The following is a 13,639-nucleotide window of genomic DNA, read 5'->3' as shown; positions in this document are numbered from 1 at the left end:
GACGAGGGCCTGAGTGACTGTGCGCAAAGCATCCCGGTCCAGAAAAGGGCGCAACTGGTAGATCAGGCGAACCTGATAAAACGCCCCCCTGGTCACGGCCGACAAATGGTCTTCCAGTGTCAGCCGTGGATCCAGGAGGACACCCAAGTTGCGTGCCCTCTCTGAGGGGGCCAGAGTCTCGCCCCCTATAGTCAGCGATTAAACATTCTTAGAAATGTTACAATCATAGAACAGCAGAATTGGAAGGGACCTTGGAGGTCTTCCAGTCCAACCCCCTGCTCAAGCAGCAGAAAATATACCATTTCAGACAAGTGACTGTCCAGTCTCTCCTTAAAAAGAAGTTGTGGAGTACCCACAACTTCTGGAGGCAAGCCGTTCCACTGGTTAATTGTTCTCACTGTCAGGAAGTTTCTCCTTAGTTCCAGGTTGCTTCTCTCCTTGGTTAGTTTCCATCCGTTGCTTCTTGTCCTGCCTTCAGGGGCTTTGGAGAAGAGCTTGACTCCCTCTTCTTTGGGGCATCCCCTGAGATACTGGAAGACTGCTATCATGTCCCCCCTCGTCCTTCTCTTCATGTTAAAATGATATTGGTGGATTTGAGATTAAAATTTGTATTTAGATAGATAGATAAGATAGATAATTTAATTTGTATACCGCCCTTCTCCCATAGGACTCAGGGCGGTTCACAGCATATTAAAAACAAATACTATACACAAAATACAAAAAATACAAAATACAAAAATACAGAAATACAAAAAAGAAGGTATTAAACCACCCCAAAAACATGCTGTACCCAAAAGGATGGATATTAGATTTCCTCTGCTGGAAATGAGGAAAAAAATGAAGGTTTATTGACCCATACGTTAAAGTCTTGTGAACTTTGGTTACATTTCTGGAATACTACTTTAATGTGTACAAGTAGATTTGTGGGGGAACCCTTAAATATTTATAGTGATTTATAATTTATAGATATTTATAGATATATACCTAAACTGTGGAATCTATGAGAAATTATGGCTGCACCAGGCACGGGGGATGGACAGAAGAATTAAATTGAGAAATTGGGAAAGTGATATTATTCCAGACATTAAAGAGTATTATTCTAAAAACAGCATTTTTTCTATTAATCCAAGCATTGTGTTTTCTTTAGCATAGATTTTATGATAGCTTATGATGATACAGTGACATGATTAAGTATTTTTATTTTATTATAATTAGCATTATATGGTATCTTTTATAATTCAGTGGCTTCTATCAGCTTAATACACATGTTAAACTTTTAATTTGAACCTCAACCATAATTCTTTACAATTGTAATTTGTTCAATTTGGAGGGGTGGTCTTTAATGTTTGTGAGGGGGGGCGTCTTCTTGATCTTTCCTTTCTTTGGGTTGGTTACTCCAATGTTCTTATTCTTGTGCATTCTGGCACTCGGTTTATATTTTGTAACTTTCTAAAACAGTGTTTCTCAACCTTGACAATTTTAAGGCATGTGGACTTTAACTCCCAGAATTCCACAGCCAGCATTGCTGGCTGTGGAATTCTGGGAGTTGAAGTCCACATGCCTTAAAATTGTCAAGGTTGAGAAACACTGAATCTAAAATGTAGAATAAAGCTTGAAGAAATTAAAGACAGACAAACCCAAAATGGATTGTGAATCTCTGGCATATCTCCCTCCCGTGGAACCAGGAGATGCTGAATGTCTGTTTTAATTTTATTTAATTACATTTCATTATAAGATCAAAGTATAGAAGAAACAAAAGTTAGAAATATAGAAAAAAGAAAAAGTCTAAAGAGAGAGAGAGAAAAGACAATGCCTTTTGACTTTCTCGGGTGGAGTAGATGACAAAAATAATACAACATTAACCTTTCGCTTTGCGTCTCATAATATTCCAAGCCGTTTCTATCGTTACGAAACAGGAGATGCTGAATGTCTGAATGTGGTCATGGTGGGCAGCAGGACACTGGCTGATGCTGGGAAGGAACTTGCTGGGAAGGGAGAAAACAGGACTCCGGGAACTTCTGATTAATCAGAAGTCTGACAGCACCACTTGTGACGGTCCTAAAGCAAATCATGAAACGATCTATCTGTAAGCCCCTTCGTCACATTTTTTGAATGTGCTGATTGCAAACCACAGTGTGGATTTGTCAAGAGCAAGTTTTGCCACACTCATTTTCGCCTTTTACTGTAATTGGTCTACTTCTTTAGTAGAGTGTTGGAAATGCCAAAGATGCGATATATCTTAAGCTACATTGGTTAGTGGAACTCTTACAGTGACAGAGAGTTTAAAAGACCATCATGTCGCAACCGATGGATCTAATACTTGGTTAATCCCAAAAGAAGCTGACTCTGCACCTGTGGAAGGAAGGAAGGAAGGAAGGAAGGAAGGAAGGAAGGAAGGAAGGAAGGAAGGAAGGAAGGAAGGAAGGAGGGAGGGAGGGAGGGAGGGAGGGAGAGGAGGGAGAGGAGGAGGGGATGGATGATTCTGAGCCTTGGTGGCCGAGGTGGGGGGAGGCCTCTGAAGGGCATCTGCAGAGAGACCCATGGGCTGATAGACATGTTGGGCCAGGGGTTCCAACCAGGACACCACAGCTTATGTTCTTATCTTTTTAATTTCTCTCTACATTATAGAGGTGAAGTTGTCATCCGACTACCAATTGCTCAAGTTCCTTCATGAAAGACATGCCTATCCAGCCATAACCCAGAAGCTACCCAGGGTTTTCTCTGTCTCAGCACTTGAATATACCAGTCCAATGGAGAGCCACCGAAGCACCTTCTTCCGTGCCATCATTTTACCTTTTCTGTAATCCCTCTCTTTGAAGCCATGGTTGAAGACATGAATGCTTGACTACAGAAACCAACCAGCTGGGAGATGAGCCTTGTTTGCTGGGAAGGGACAGCACGCCCCCCCCCTCTTGACCAAAAGTGACGGAGGCAGCCTCTAACCAATGCTTGGCTAGAATTCACCAAAATGATGTCTAGGGAGATTCTTAATCATCATTCTCAAGATGAGAAGAATTTTCAAGGAAAAAAACAAGAAAGTCCAGTTGCCTTTTGGGAAAAGCGCCTTTGGGATCACCAAGAAGCCATCTGTGCTCCAGAGAAGACCCCGGGGAGTTTGGTCTGCAGAGCCCGTTCGTCCTTCTCCTCCTGGATTTCAGTCCCTCTTCAGGGGGGGCCCCCGAGGCCGTCCAGACGAGTTTTTATGGATCCTTCCTGGCATTTCAGAGAGCAGCAGAGTTGGAACGAGGGCGGCAGAGAGGGCACAGCTGATGCTTCTGGGTGCCAGGGCTTGGTTGAACGGTTGGCAGGTTGACTGTCAAGTCAACCCGCTCAGAAGCTGGGGTCAGCCATGTGGGGACTTGGGCATCTGTATCTGTGGGGAGCAAATGAGGACCCAAGAACTGTCTGGAAATGTGGGTCTTCCTGCAAGCAAGTGAGGTGGGTGATTCAAGGGAGCAGGGGTGGGGTGGGGGTGGGGAAACCCATAAAATCCCAGTAGAATGGCTGGTTTCCAAATCTGTCTGGGCATAAAGAGGAGCAGGGCAAACAGGCTGGTTGTGGGAGATGAGTTGCAGGTAGGGCACCCTGGACCTCCAGCCTCTGACTTGGGTATGGCAAGGAGACGTTGGTTTGGAGAGGAGACACCCGGCATGGCAAATCTCGGTGTGTTTCTCCACAAATCTCGAGAACCAGCGGCCTAAATTGTATGTCTGTCAAGCTGGAGATTTCTGGGAAAGAAAGAGATTTCCCTGACAGAAGAGGCAACCTGTTGGAAGGACTGAAAGGTGGAGAGGCTGACCACCACCCTCCCTCCCCCCACTCATCAGGCCAATGTCCAGGGCAAGCAAACCCCCTCCAGGGGCTCTCCATATGGAGAAGCCGAGAGAGGCCAATCCCGTCTCCAAGGGGATGGGATGCTGACAATTGCTTGAATAGAAAAATGCAGTGTGCGTCCCGGTCTGTTGCCTGGAAAAGCGTTGGCCCACCAAGTGAGAGTTTTGTGGCTGGGGATGATGAGTGTTTTGGTCCAACCCCTCCGGAGACCCCAAGTCAGAGCATTGCTCCAGCAGGCAATCCTGACCCCCCCCCCCCGGAGAGGTTTTCCTATTGAGGTTAGTTCCGGAGCAGACAGCCTTTGGGGGGGCGGGGGCAAAGGCTGGGCAAAGGAAGGAGGTGCCCTCCTGCTTGGACGGAGGTGAGCATGGTGGTGGGGGGCTTTGGGGGTGCTAAAGGCCCTTCGGAGTCAAGGAATTGGCCTCTGCCAGCAACTGCCAGGAACGGGGCACAGCCTGGGCCAGATTAGCCCAGCTGTGGATTTTGTCATGTGCTTTTCATGCTCTTTTATATCGCTTTGTACACCTTCGTTTTTGCATTGTGATTGCTTCTTAAATCATTTTTAAATTGTCACGAGCCACCCAGGATCTTATATTCGAGATGGACAGCCAGATAAACGGGAATGATAAACAGATACATAAATAAACAAGTCAACTTTCCTGGAGCTGCCTCAGATCCAGCTGTGGGCCCATCTGCCAAGGAGGGGAGGGGGTGGGCTGAAGGCTCTTTTTGTAGGCGGCCGGCCGATCCTTCTCGTTTCCCAGCAGGGCCTCCTTCCCAGCAGGGCCCAAATCAAGAGACTAGGCAGAGGGCAGATCCATTTGGGAGGGGGGGGCAGCCCCCACTCACTTTCTAATTCACTTTCAGTTTTTAAAATTTCACTTTCTTTCTGAACTTTTTTGTTTAGTGTCTAGTGTCTGTGTGTTTTTGCCATGTGGTATGGCTGTAGTAGTATTATTTATCCTTCTTATTTTCTTCTTTACTAACCCCTCTTATTGCTATTATGATTATGATTATCATTATCATTATTCTGTTGCTTTTCACATACACCGAGATTTTCTGCACTGGAGATAAATTCCTTGTGAGTTCAATCACACTTGGCCAATAAAGGATATTCCATTCCATTCCATTCCATTCCATTCTATTCTATTCTATTCTATTCTATTCTATTCTATTCTATCATGTAATTCTATTCTATTCTATTCTATTCTATTCTATTCTTATTCCATTCTGTTCTACTCTACTCTACTCTACTCTACTCTACTCTACTCTACTCTTATTCCATTCTATTCCATTCTATTCCATTCTATTCCATTCCATTCCATTCCATTCTATTCTATTCTATTCTATTCTATTCTATTCTATTCTATTCTATTCTATTCTTATTCCATTCTGTTCTACTCTACTCTACTCTACTCTACTCTACTCTACTCTTATTCCATTCTATTCTATTCCATTCCATTCCATTCCATTCCATTCCATTCCATTCTATTCTATTCTATTCTATTCTATTCTATTCTATTCTTATTCCATTCTGTTCTACTCTACTCTACTCTACTCTACTCTTATTCTATTCTATTCCATTCCATTCCATTCCATTCCATTCCATTCCATTCTATTCTATTCTATTCTATTCTATTCTATTCTATTCTATTCTTATTCCATTCTGTTCTACTCTACTCTACTCTACTCTACTCTATTCCATCCCATCCCATCCCATTCTATTCTTATTCCATTCTGTTCTACTCTACTCTACTCTACTCTACTCTACTCTACTCTACTCTACTCTACTCTACTCTACTCTATCCTACTCTACTCTAATTCTATTCCATTCCATCCCACTCTGTTCCATTCTTTCTCTGCCCCAGGGGTACTTTGGCATCTGCTAGGCATTTCTGTCTCCTGCAGGCAGCATCTTTGTCCATGATGGCAGAAGAGCAGCAGCATCATGTTCCTGCAGAACCTCAGCCACTCCTCCTTCATCCTGCTGGGCGTCCCGGGCCTGGAGGCCGCCCACCCCTGGCTCTCCATCCCCCTCTTCTCCATGTACCTCATCACCCTCCTGGGGAACAGCATCATCTTGCTGGTGATCAAGACAGAGGCCAGTCTCCATAAGCCCATGTACATCTTCCTCTCCATGCTGGCAGCCATCGACCTGGTGGTCTCCTCGGCCACGCTGCCCAAGATGTTGTGTTCCTTTCTCTTCCTTGACAGGGAGATCAGCTTTGCCGGCTGCTTGACCCAGATGTTTTTCATCCACTCATTCTCCGTGATGGAGACGACTGTCCTGGTTGCCATGGCGTTTGACCGCTATGTGGCCATATGCTCCCCACTGCGCTACGAAGCCATCTTGACCAATCAGCGGCTTTTCAAGATTGGCGTGGTGGTGGTGGCCCGGGCTGTGGCTCTCATAGTGCCACTCCCAATTCTGGCCACGAGGCTGCCCTTCTGCGCAAGCAACGTGGTGCCCCACACGTACTGCCAACATATGGCCGTGGTGAAGCTGGCCTGCACAGATGTCACCGTCAACAGCCTGTATGGACTGAGTGTGGCCCTCTACGTGGGCCTTTCCGATGTTCTGCTCATCGGCCTGTCCTACGCCATGATACTACGGACGGTCCTCCAGCTGCCCAGAGAGGCTCAACTCAAGGCCTTCAACACCTGTGGCTCTCATATCTGCGTCATCCTCATCACTTTTGTGCCAGGCCTCTTCTCCATTCTGACCCACCGCTTCGGACACAAGGTGGCCCCCCCTGTGCGCGTCCTCCTGGCTAACCTCTACCTGCTGCTCCCTCCCACTCTGAACCCCATCATTTACGGCATCAAGACCAGGGAGATCCGCCAGAGGGTGCTCCGCCAGGTGTGGAGGAGGAAGAATTTATTCTGAACATCCCAACAGTAATGAGGTGCATGCCCCTCCCCCAAAGCACCAAGGACTCACATCTGGCAGCAGACAGGGAACATCTGACGCTAATTTCGATTATACGACAGCTAGAAATTGCAGGCTGCCCTCCTTAGAACAAAAAATTAAGATAGGATCTAATTAGAATAGAACTGGAAGGGACATTGGAGGTCTTCTAGTCCAGCCCCCTGCTCAAGCAGGAGAACCTATACCATCTCAGACAAGTGACTGTCCAGCCTCTTCTTAAAAACTTCCAGTGATGGAGTGCCCACGATTTCTGGAGTCAAGCTGTTCCACTGGTTGATTGTTCTCACTGTCAGGAAGTTTCTCCTTAATTCCAGGTTGCTTCTCTCTTTGGTCAGTTTCCAACCCTTGTTTCTCGTCCTTCCTTCTGGCTTTGGAGAATAACATGACCCCCTCTTCTTTGTGACAGCCCCTCAAATACTGGAATACTGCTATCATGTCACCCCTGTTTCTTCTTTTCTTTAGACTAGCCAAACCCAAGTCCTGCAGCCATTCTTAATATGTTTTAGTCTCCAGGCCTTGGATCATCTTAATTGCTCTTCTCTGAACTTTTTCCAAGGTCTCAACATCTTTTTTGTAATATGGTGATCAAAATTGGTCACTAGGGTTTTATAAAGCGGTACTAATACTTCACGCGATCTTAATTCTATGCCTCTGTTTATACAACACAGGATTGTATTAGCTTTTGCTGCTGCACACGGCTGGCTCATAGTCAAGTGATCATCCACTAGGACTCCAAGGTCCCTCTCCCAGTTGCTGCTTTTGAGCCAGATCTCACCTAATCTGTACTTTATTTTTGATTTTTCCTGCCTAAATGTAAAACTTTGCTTTTAAAGCTCATTCTTCAAGTTTGTCAAGATATTTTTGAACCTGAGCTTGTCTTCTGGGATGTTGGCTATTCCTGCCAGCTTAGTGTCATCTGCAGATTTGATGAGTTCCCCTTCAATTTCCTCATCTAAGTCATTGATGAAGATATTGAAGAGTTTACTGGGCCTAAGACGGAGCCTTGTGGTACCCCACTGCTTACTTCTCTCCATGTGGATGTGGTGCCATTGAGGACTACTCATTGAGTATGGTTTGCCAGCCAGCTACAAATCCATCTGATGGTGATGTTGTCTATTCCATCTCAGTTACTGGACAGCACTTTTAAAGTGACTTTAAGGCTTCCATCCTCAGAAAAGATTCATTCTTTAGTTCAGAGCTCCTGGGATGATAATCAGACATTTGGGGAGAACTTGCACTTTGATTTATTACAATTTATAACTCTTCAGGTATGAAGGAATTGCTGCACCAAAATAAAAGCGGTTTGGTCTGTCTGTATAAAACAGACGAAAGTTCAATTGTGTGTTATTTTCTGAGAGATTATTGGGGGAGGGAGTGAGCCCCAAGAACAGACTCTGGTGCCCTGCAAGTTGCCAGCAGAAGAAGCCCCTTATCAAGAGTCTCACGGTTTTATTACTTCTGGAGTACGTTTAATAAATGCATTCCGCTCTTTACCTTTCATTGTTTTCTCACTTTGTAATGGCTGAAGGTGGGCACAAACATTTTGTAAATAGATCCGTTTACTTGAAGACAGGCCGGCACAACCCATAAAAAAGAAAGGCTGCACTGACACATTAAAAATAATTGTGGGTCCCAAAGAAACAACAACGTACCAATCAGTTGTTGGACAGCACCAGTGGAGACAATCGTATGGGGGAGGCCTGGGGGCCTTTGGCAGAGGGTCTTTCTGGGCGGAGGTGGCTTTGAAAACCTCCGTAGCAGTGGGAGATCCTTCCTGGGGACAGCAACATTTGCCAGCTGTGGGTTTCTGGGTTTTCAGAAATTGCCACAAGCCACACCAAGCTGCTTGTGGACTTGCGACCACAACCAAACCGTGTCCAAGATTTAAAGCTTTATTTCTGGTTTTTTTTTCACTGTAAAAATTCTGATCTCTCTAAAGTTATCAAGTTCATATTCAACAAGCAAAGCAATTAGGTTAACAGAATAACAGAGTTGGAAGGGACCTTGGAGGTCTTCTAGTCCAACCCCTTATTCAAGCAGGAGATCTTATGCCATTCTGGACAAATGGCTATTCAGTCTCTTCTTTACAAATTCAGTCCAGTTTGTGTCCCAATATTTGGCAGTAGGCAAAAAATAAATCCAGCCACTATTTGAATCCACTGCAAATTGTATCACTCTAAAGTGTGTTAAAGAAGACACAGAAACTATCCATCTGAGGTCATCAATACCTTCCTCAAGTCAGGAATCCAATTTAAGGCACAGTGTCATGGTTCCGACAGATGAAACTCTTCGAAAGAACTTCGAGGCATTGTTTACCTTAAAGAATTTTTTATTCGAGAAACAAAGTATTGGCACTACATAGTTGAAGCCAAAAACTGAATTCCCCTCCCCTGGGCACAAAGTAGCAAAGCACAGTTCCCTCCTCCAATAAAGAGTCATAAATCACATTCCCCAATTAACTTGAAGCACAGGCTTTCTCCCCGCTCTCCAGCCTACCAAATCTCTATCAACTCTGGGCCCAATGACCTTGGGTTCCCACGGCTGAGTTATTATTGTTATGACTAGCTGGACTCTCATCCACATTCCCCCTCCCAGCATCAACGAACTCTAAAAGCGAAAGAGAAAAATGAATGCATTTCCATCTGTTGTCAAAGCAAGAACACCCGATGTTAGCAGCATTGACATCCAGCAGAGAAACGCCCATCCACCTTACAACTGAATTTTAAATATTAAAATTGCAAGCATGCAAAACTGCAGGAGATGCCAATCTATATAACACCTAGCAATATGGCTTTATTTATTTAAACAATTCACATGGCCAGTCAACTCACACATGGCAACTCCGGATTGCAAGCATGGGAATAAAATCTTACAAAATAGAACCTCAGAAAATAAAAAGGCAGGAGGAGACGCAGTGCTCAGAAGGCAGCATTGCAGGCTAACTCTGCCCACAGTCAGGAGTTCAATCCATGGGGGCTCAAGGTTGACTCAACTCTTTTGTCCTTCCCAGGTGGGTAAAATGGGGGCCCAGATTGTTGGGGTCAACAGGCTGACATTTGTAAACCGCTCAGAGCGCACCATGGAGCAGTGTATAAGTGCTACTGCTATATGGCATAAATAAGGCCATCCCACCCAAGTGTTTATCCAGGCAACCTTTCCAGATGTGTTCCTCTCTCACCCTTGTCCAACGCCCAGAGGGGAACACTCAGTCTTCAAAGTCATGCAGAAGCTCAGTAGGCTCATGGCCATCTAAATGCTGGGAGACGAGGTCTTCCCGAAGGCAGATGCCGTGTCAGGAAAGGCTTGTCTCCCGGGTGGGACCCCTCCACCCACAGCCCCCTGAATCAGTTTCAGCTTCCAGGGAGTCTCCAACCGCAGCCCCAAGTAGAGTGTATTGCAGTAATCTAACCAAGAGGTGACTAAGCATGAGTAGACGTCCCAAAACCAAGAATGGGCAACACAGGCACACAAGATGGACTTGCATAAGGGTCTCCTAGTCACGCCCTCTTCAGACACAAGATGGGATCCCAGAATTGCACACCATCCCGAATGGAAAGAGGGAAGCTCCCACGCTTCATTATTTAGTATCCTATGAAGATCACTGAGTGCTGTATCTTATGGTTTACGATGATTGTATTTTATGATGATTATGATCATGATTTATCACTTGCTGTTTATATGTACACTGAGAGCTTCTGCAACGGAGGCAAATTCCTTGTGTGTCTGATCTTACTTGGCCAACAAAGAATTCTATTCTATTCTATTCTATTCTATTCTATTCTATTCTATTCTATTCTATTCTATTCTATTCTATTCTTGTTCCTGTTCCTGTTCCTGTTCCTGTTCCTGTTCCTATTCTATTCTATTCTATTCTATTCTAGTCTAGTCTAGTCTAGTCTAGTCTAGTCTATTTCCCATATTTTCTATTCTATTCTATTCTATTCTATTTTAGTCTAGTCTAGTCTAGTTTAGTCTAGTTTAGTCCAGTCCAGTCCAGTCCAGTCCAGTCCAGTCCATTCTATTTCCTATTCCCTTCTATTCTATTATTCCCTATTCCATTCTGTTGGGTTTCCAAAACCTGAGAAAGTAACACAGAGAAGGGGATGGTTTGCTTGTCCCAACCAAGATCATATTTCCTCTTCCACTATTTCCTTTCCTTTAAAATTCCATGGAGCCAAAGAAGGAACCCTTGTTTGCCAATGTTTTGCAGCAACACTTCCAGGGACTAACAGAAAAAGCTGGATCCACATGGCGCCTGATGAGATGGCTTCCAGTCCATCCTGCTAATGGGCCGGGCCAGTCTGCGGAGGCTCCTTCCCTCCCCAGGCCCTCTCCAGGGCCAGCAACACTGCAGGGAGAGCTCTTCCATCCCTCCCAGAGGGGAAGGCATAAAAAAGCAACAAGGAGGCAGAGAAGGGCTGAGCTTGAATTCCAGGCAAGGATTTCACTTGGTCTGTTCAAGACTATAAAGATTCCTTTCTCGTGGAAGGTGCAACACTTGTGCTACACAAGAGGGGCCCCGGAGGATGCACAACACCACACTCTAAAGGACCCTCCAAAGCTGCCTCTGCCTGGTGAGTGTTCAAGCCCAAGAGATGCATCCTGTTTGCTAGCATAGATGGCTTCCTAGTTCAGTTCCTAAATTGGTAGCCAACATTTCTCTGCTTTTTCAGGGGAGTGAAGGCAAAAACATAAGAGAACGGTTGCAGGAATTGGTTATGTCTGGTTTTATAAAAAGAAGGATTACGGGAGACATGATAGCACTGTTCCAATATTTGAGGGGCTGCTGCAAAGAAGAGGGGGTCCACCTATTATCCAAAACACCTGAAGGCAGGACAAGAAGCAACAGGTGGAAATTCATCAAGGAGAGAAGCAACCTGGAACTAAGGAGGAATTTCCTGACAGTGAGAGCAAGCAAATAGTGGAATGGTTTCCCTCCAGACGTTGTGGGTGCTCCATCAGTGGAGGTTTTGAAGGAGAGACTGAACAGCCATTTGTCTGGAATGGGGTAGGGCTTCCTGCTTGAGCAGGGGTTAGACTAGGTCCCTTCCAACTCTGTTATTCTGTTATTCTATAACTCATTTGTAAAGTTGTCCCTTTAATTCCCACCCCTACCAGAGCTGCCTAATAATAATAATAATAATAATAATAATAATAATAATAATAATAATAATAATAATAATAATAATAATAATAATAATAATAATAATAATAATAATAATAATAATGTTGAAAGATACCTTGGAGGTCATTTAGTCCAACCCCCTGCTCAGGCAGGAAACCCTATACCATTTCAGACAAATGGCTGTCCAGTCTTTTCTTGAAAATTTCCAGTGTTGGAGCATTCACCGCTTCTGGAGGCAGGTTGTTCCACTGGTTAATTGTTCTCACTGTCAGGAAGTTTCTCCTTAGTTCTAGATTGCTTCTCTCCTTGATCAGTTTCCACCCGTTGCTTCTTGTCCTGCCTTCAGGCGCCTTGGAAAATAGCTTAACTCCCTCTTCTTTGGGGCAACCCCTGAGATACTGGAAGACTGCTATCCTGTCCCCCCTCGTCCTTCTCTTCATTAAACTAGACATACCCAATTCCAGCAGCCTTTCCTTATATGTTTTAGCCTCCAGTCCCCTGATCATCTTTGTTGCTCTTCTCTGTACTCTTTCTGGAGTCTCAACATCTTTTTTACATCCTGGTGACCAAAACTGGATGCAGTATTCCAAGTGTGGCCTTACCAAGGCCTTGTAAAGTGGTATTAGCACTTCACCTGATCTTGATTCTATCCCTCTGAAGCTCTTCCAGGTTTCTGCCAGAGAGGATTTATTATTATTATTATTATTGCAAGTCCATAGTTCAGCTGAGAGCAAGACCTGCATTGTGTCTCAGGAGGCTGAGACTGAGAAGGTTTCCTGCAGAAGAGTCCTTGGCGCTCTCTGAGCTTGGTTGCTTTCTTGCAGGCATTGCTTGTTCCCAGCGACAGATTACAAGTGGTGATGTTACCTATTCTGGGTAATTAGATGCCTTCAAGAAAACAACTAAGCTCAGAGAACATCCAGGACCTCACGGTCCTCCTCCTTCTCCTTTTGGTCCTCCTCCCCTTCTCCTTCTCCTCCACTCTGCAAATCCCACTCCTTTCTCGCACTGATGTTACCTGGTTTGATAATGAAACATCTGCAAGAAAACAGCCAAGTTCAGAGATAGAATTCACTTCAACCCTGAGCTACAAAGATCCTTGATTTCCTGCAGCTCTGAGCACTTCCTCATCTAAAAGCTCATTTTCTCGACTAAAAGCCACACACAACCAGGCACCGTGTAAATACTACGCAGAGCCCAGTGCAGACATCCAGGAGAGAGAGAAGTTCCCAGAGAATGGGCTCCAACACAAGTCTGAAAGCTTGGAAGACTAAGTCTCTGGTCCTAATGACCAATTTTGTCATCTATCTCAGGGGTAGGCAACCTTGGCTCTTTTATGACTGGTGGACTTCAACTCCCAGAATTCCTGAGCCAGCCACGCTGAGGGAAAACGGAGAGGTTTCCAAGCTGAGCCAGGCTGGCTCAGGAATTCTGGGAGTTGAAGTCCACGAGTCATGAAGGGGCCAAAGTTTCCCCCATGCTGGCTGAGGAATTCTGGGAGTTGAAGTCCACAAGTCATAAAAGAGGCAAAGTTGCCTACCCCTGACCTATCTTTAGGTAGGGATGATTTTAAGAAAATTTTAATTGACACACAGCTTCCAATATTTGGCTTTTAATTTGGTTTTATGGGGGTTTTTTTGTTTTTTGATGTATTTTGTTTGTATCTGTTTTAATATGCTGTGCACCGCCCTGAGTCCTACGGGAGAAGGGCGGTATATAAATTAAATTATTATTATTATTATTATTATTAT

At 44.8% G+C, this 13,639-nt stretch overlaps 1 protein-coding gene across 1 annotated transcript; it reads left to right on the top strand.

Moving 5' to 3' along the window:
- Positions 1 to 5,779: 5,779 nt before the first annotated feature.
- On the top strand, positions 5,780 to 6,721 carry LOC107297864 (olfactory receptor 52E8-like). The gene has a single exon (XM_015827224.1). The coding sequence runs from the start codon at positions 5,783 to 5,785 to the stop codon at positions 6,719 to 6,721; it is 939 nt and encodes a 312-aa protein (XP_015682710.1). The 5' UTR covers positions 5,780 to 5,782.
- The last annotated feature ends 6,918 nt before the right edge of the window (positions 6,722 to 13,639 follow it).

This window comes from Protobothrops mucrosquamatus, unplaced genomic scaffold, assembly GCF_001527695.2.
Source record: "Protobothrops mucrosquamatus isolate PMUCROS unplaced genomic scaffold, P.Mucros_1.0 scaffold3567, whole genome shotgun sequence".
NCBI lineage: Eukaryota > Metazoa > Chordata > Lepidosauria > Squamata > Viperidae > Protobothrops > Protobothrops mucrosquamatus.
The sequence above is the reverse complement of the archived record's forward strand: the minus strand, read 5'-3'. Positions and strand labels throughout refer to the sequence as shown.

What these genes read in the sequence shown, in the direction of transcription:
- LOC107297864 (XM_015827224.1), top strand. Translation starts at nt 5,783, where the DNA reads ATGTTCCTGCAGAACCTCAGCCACTCCTCCTTCATCCTGCTGGGCGTC.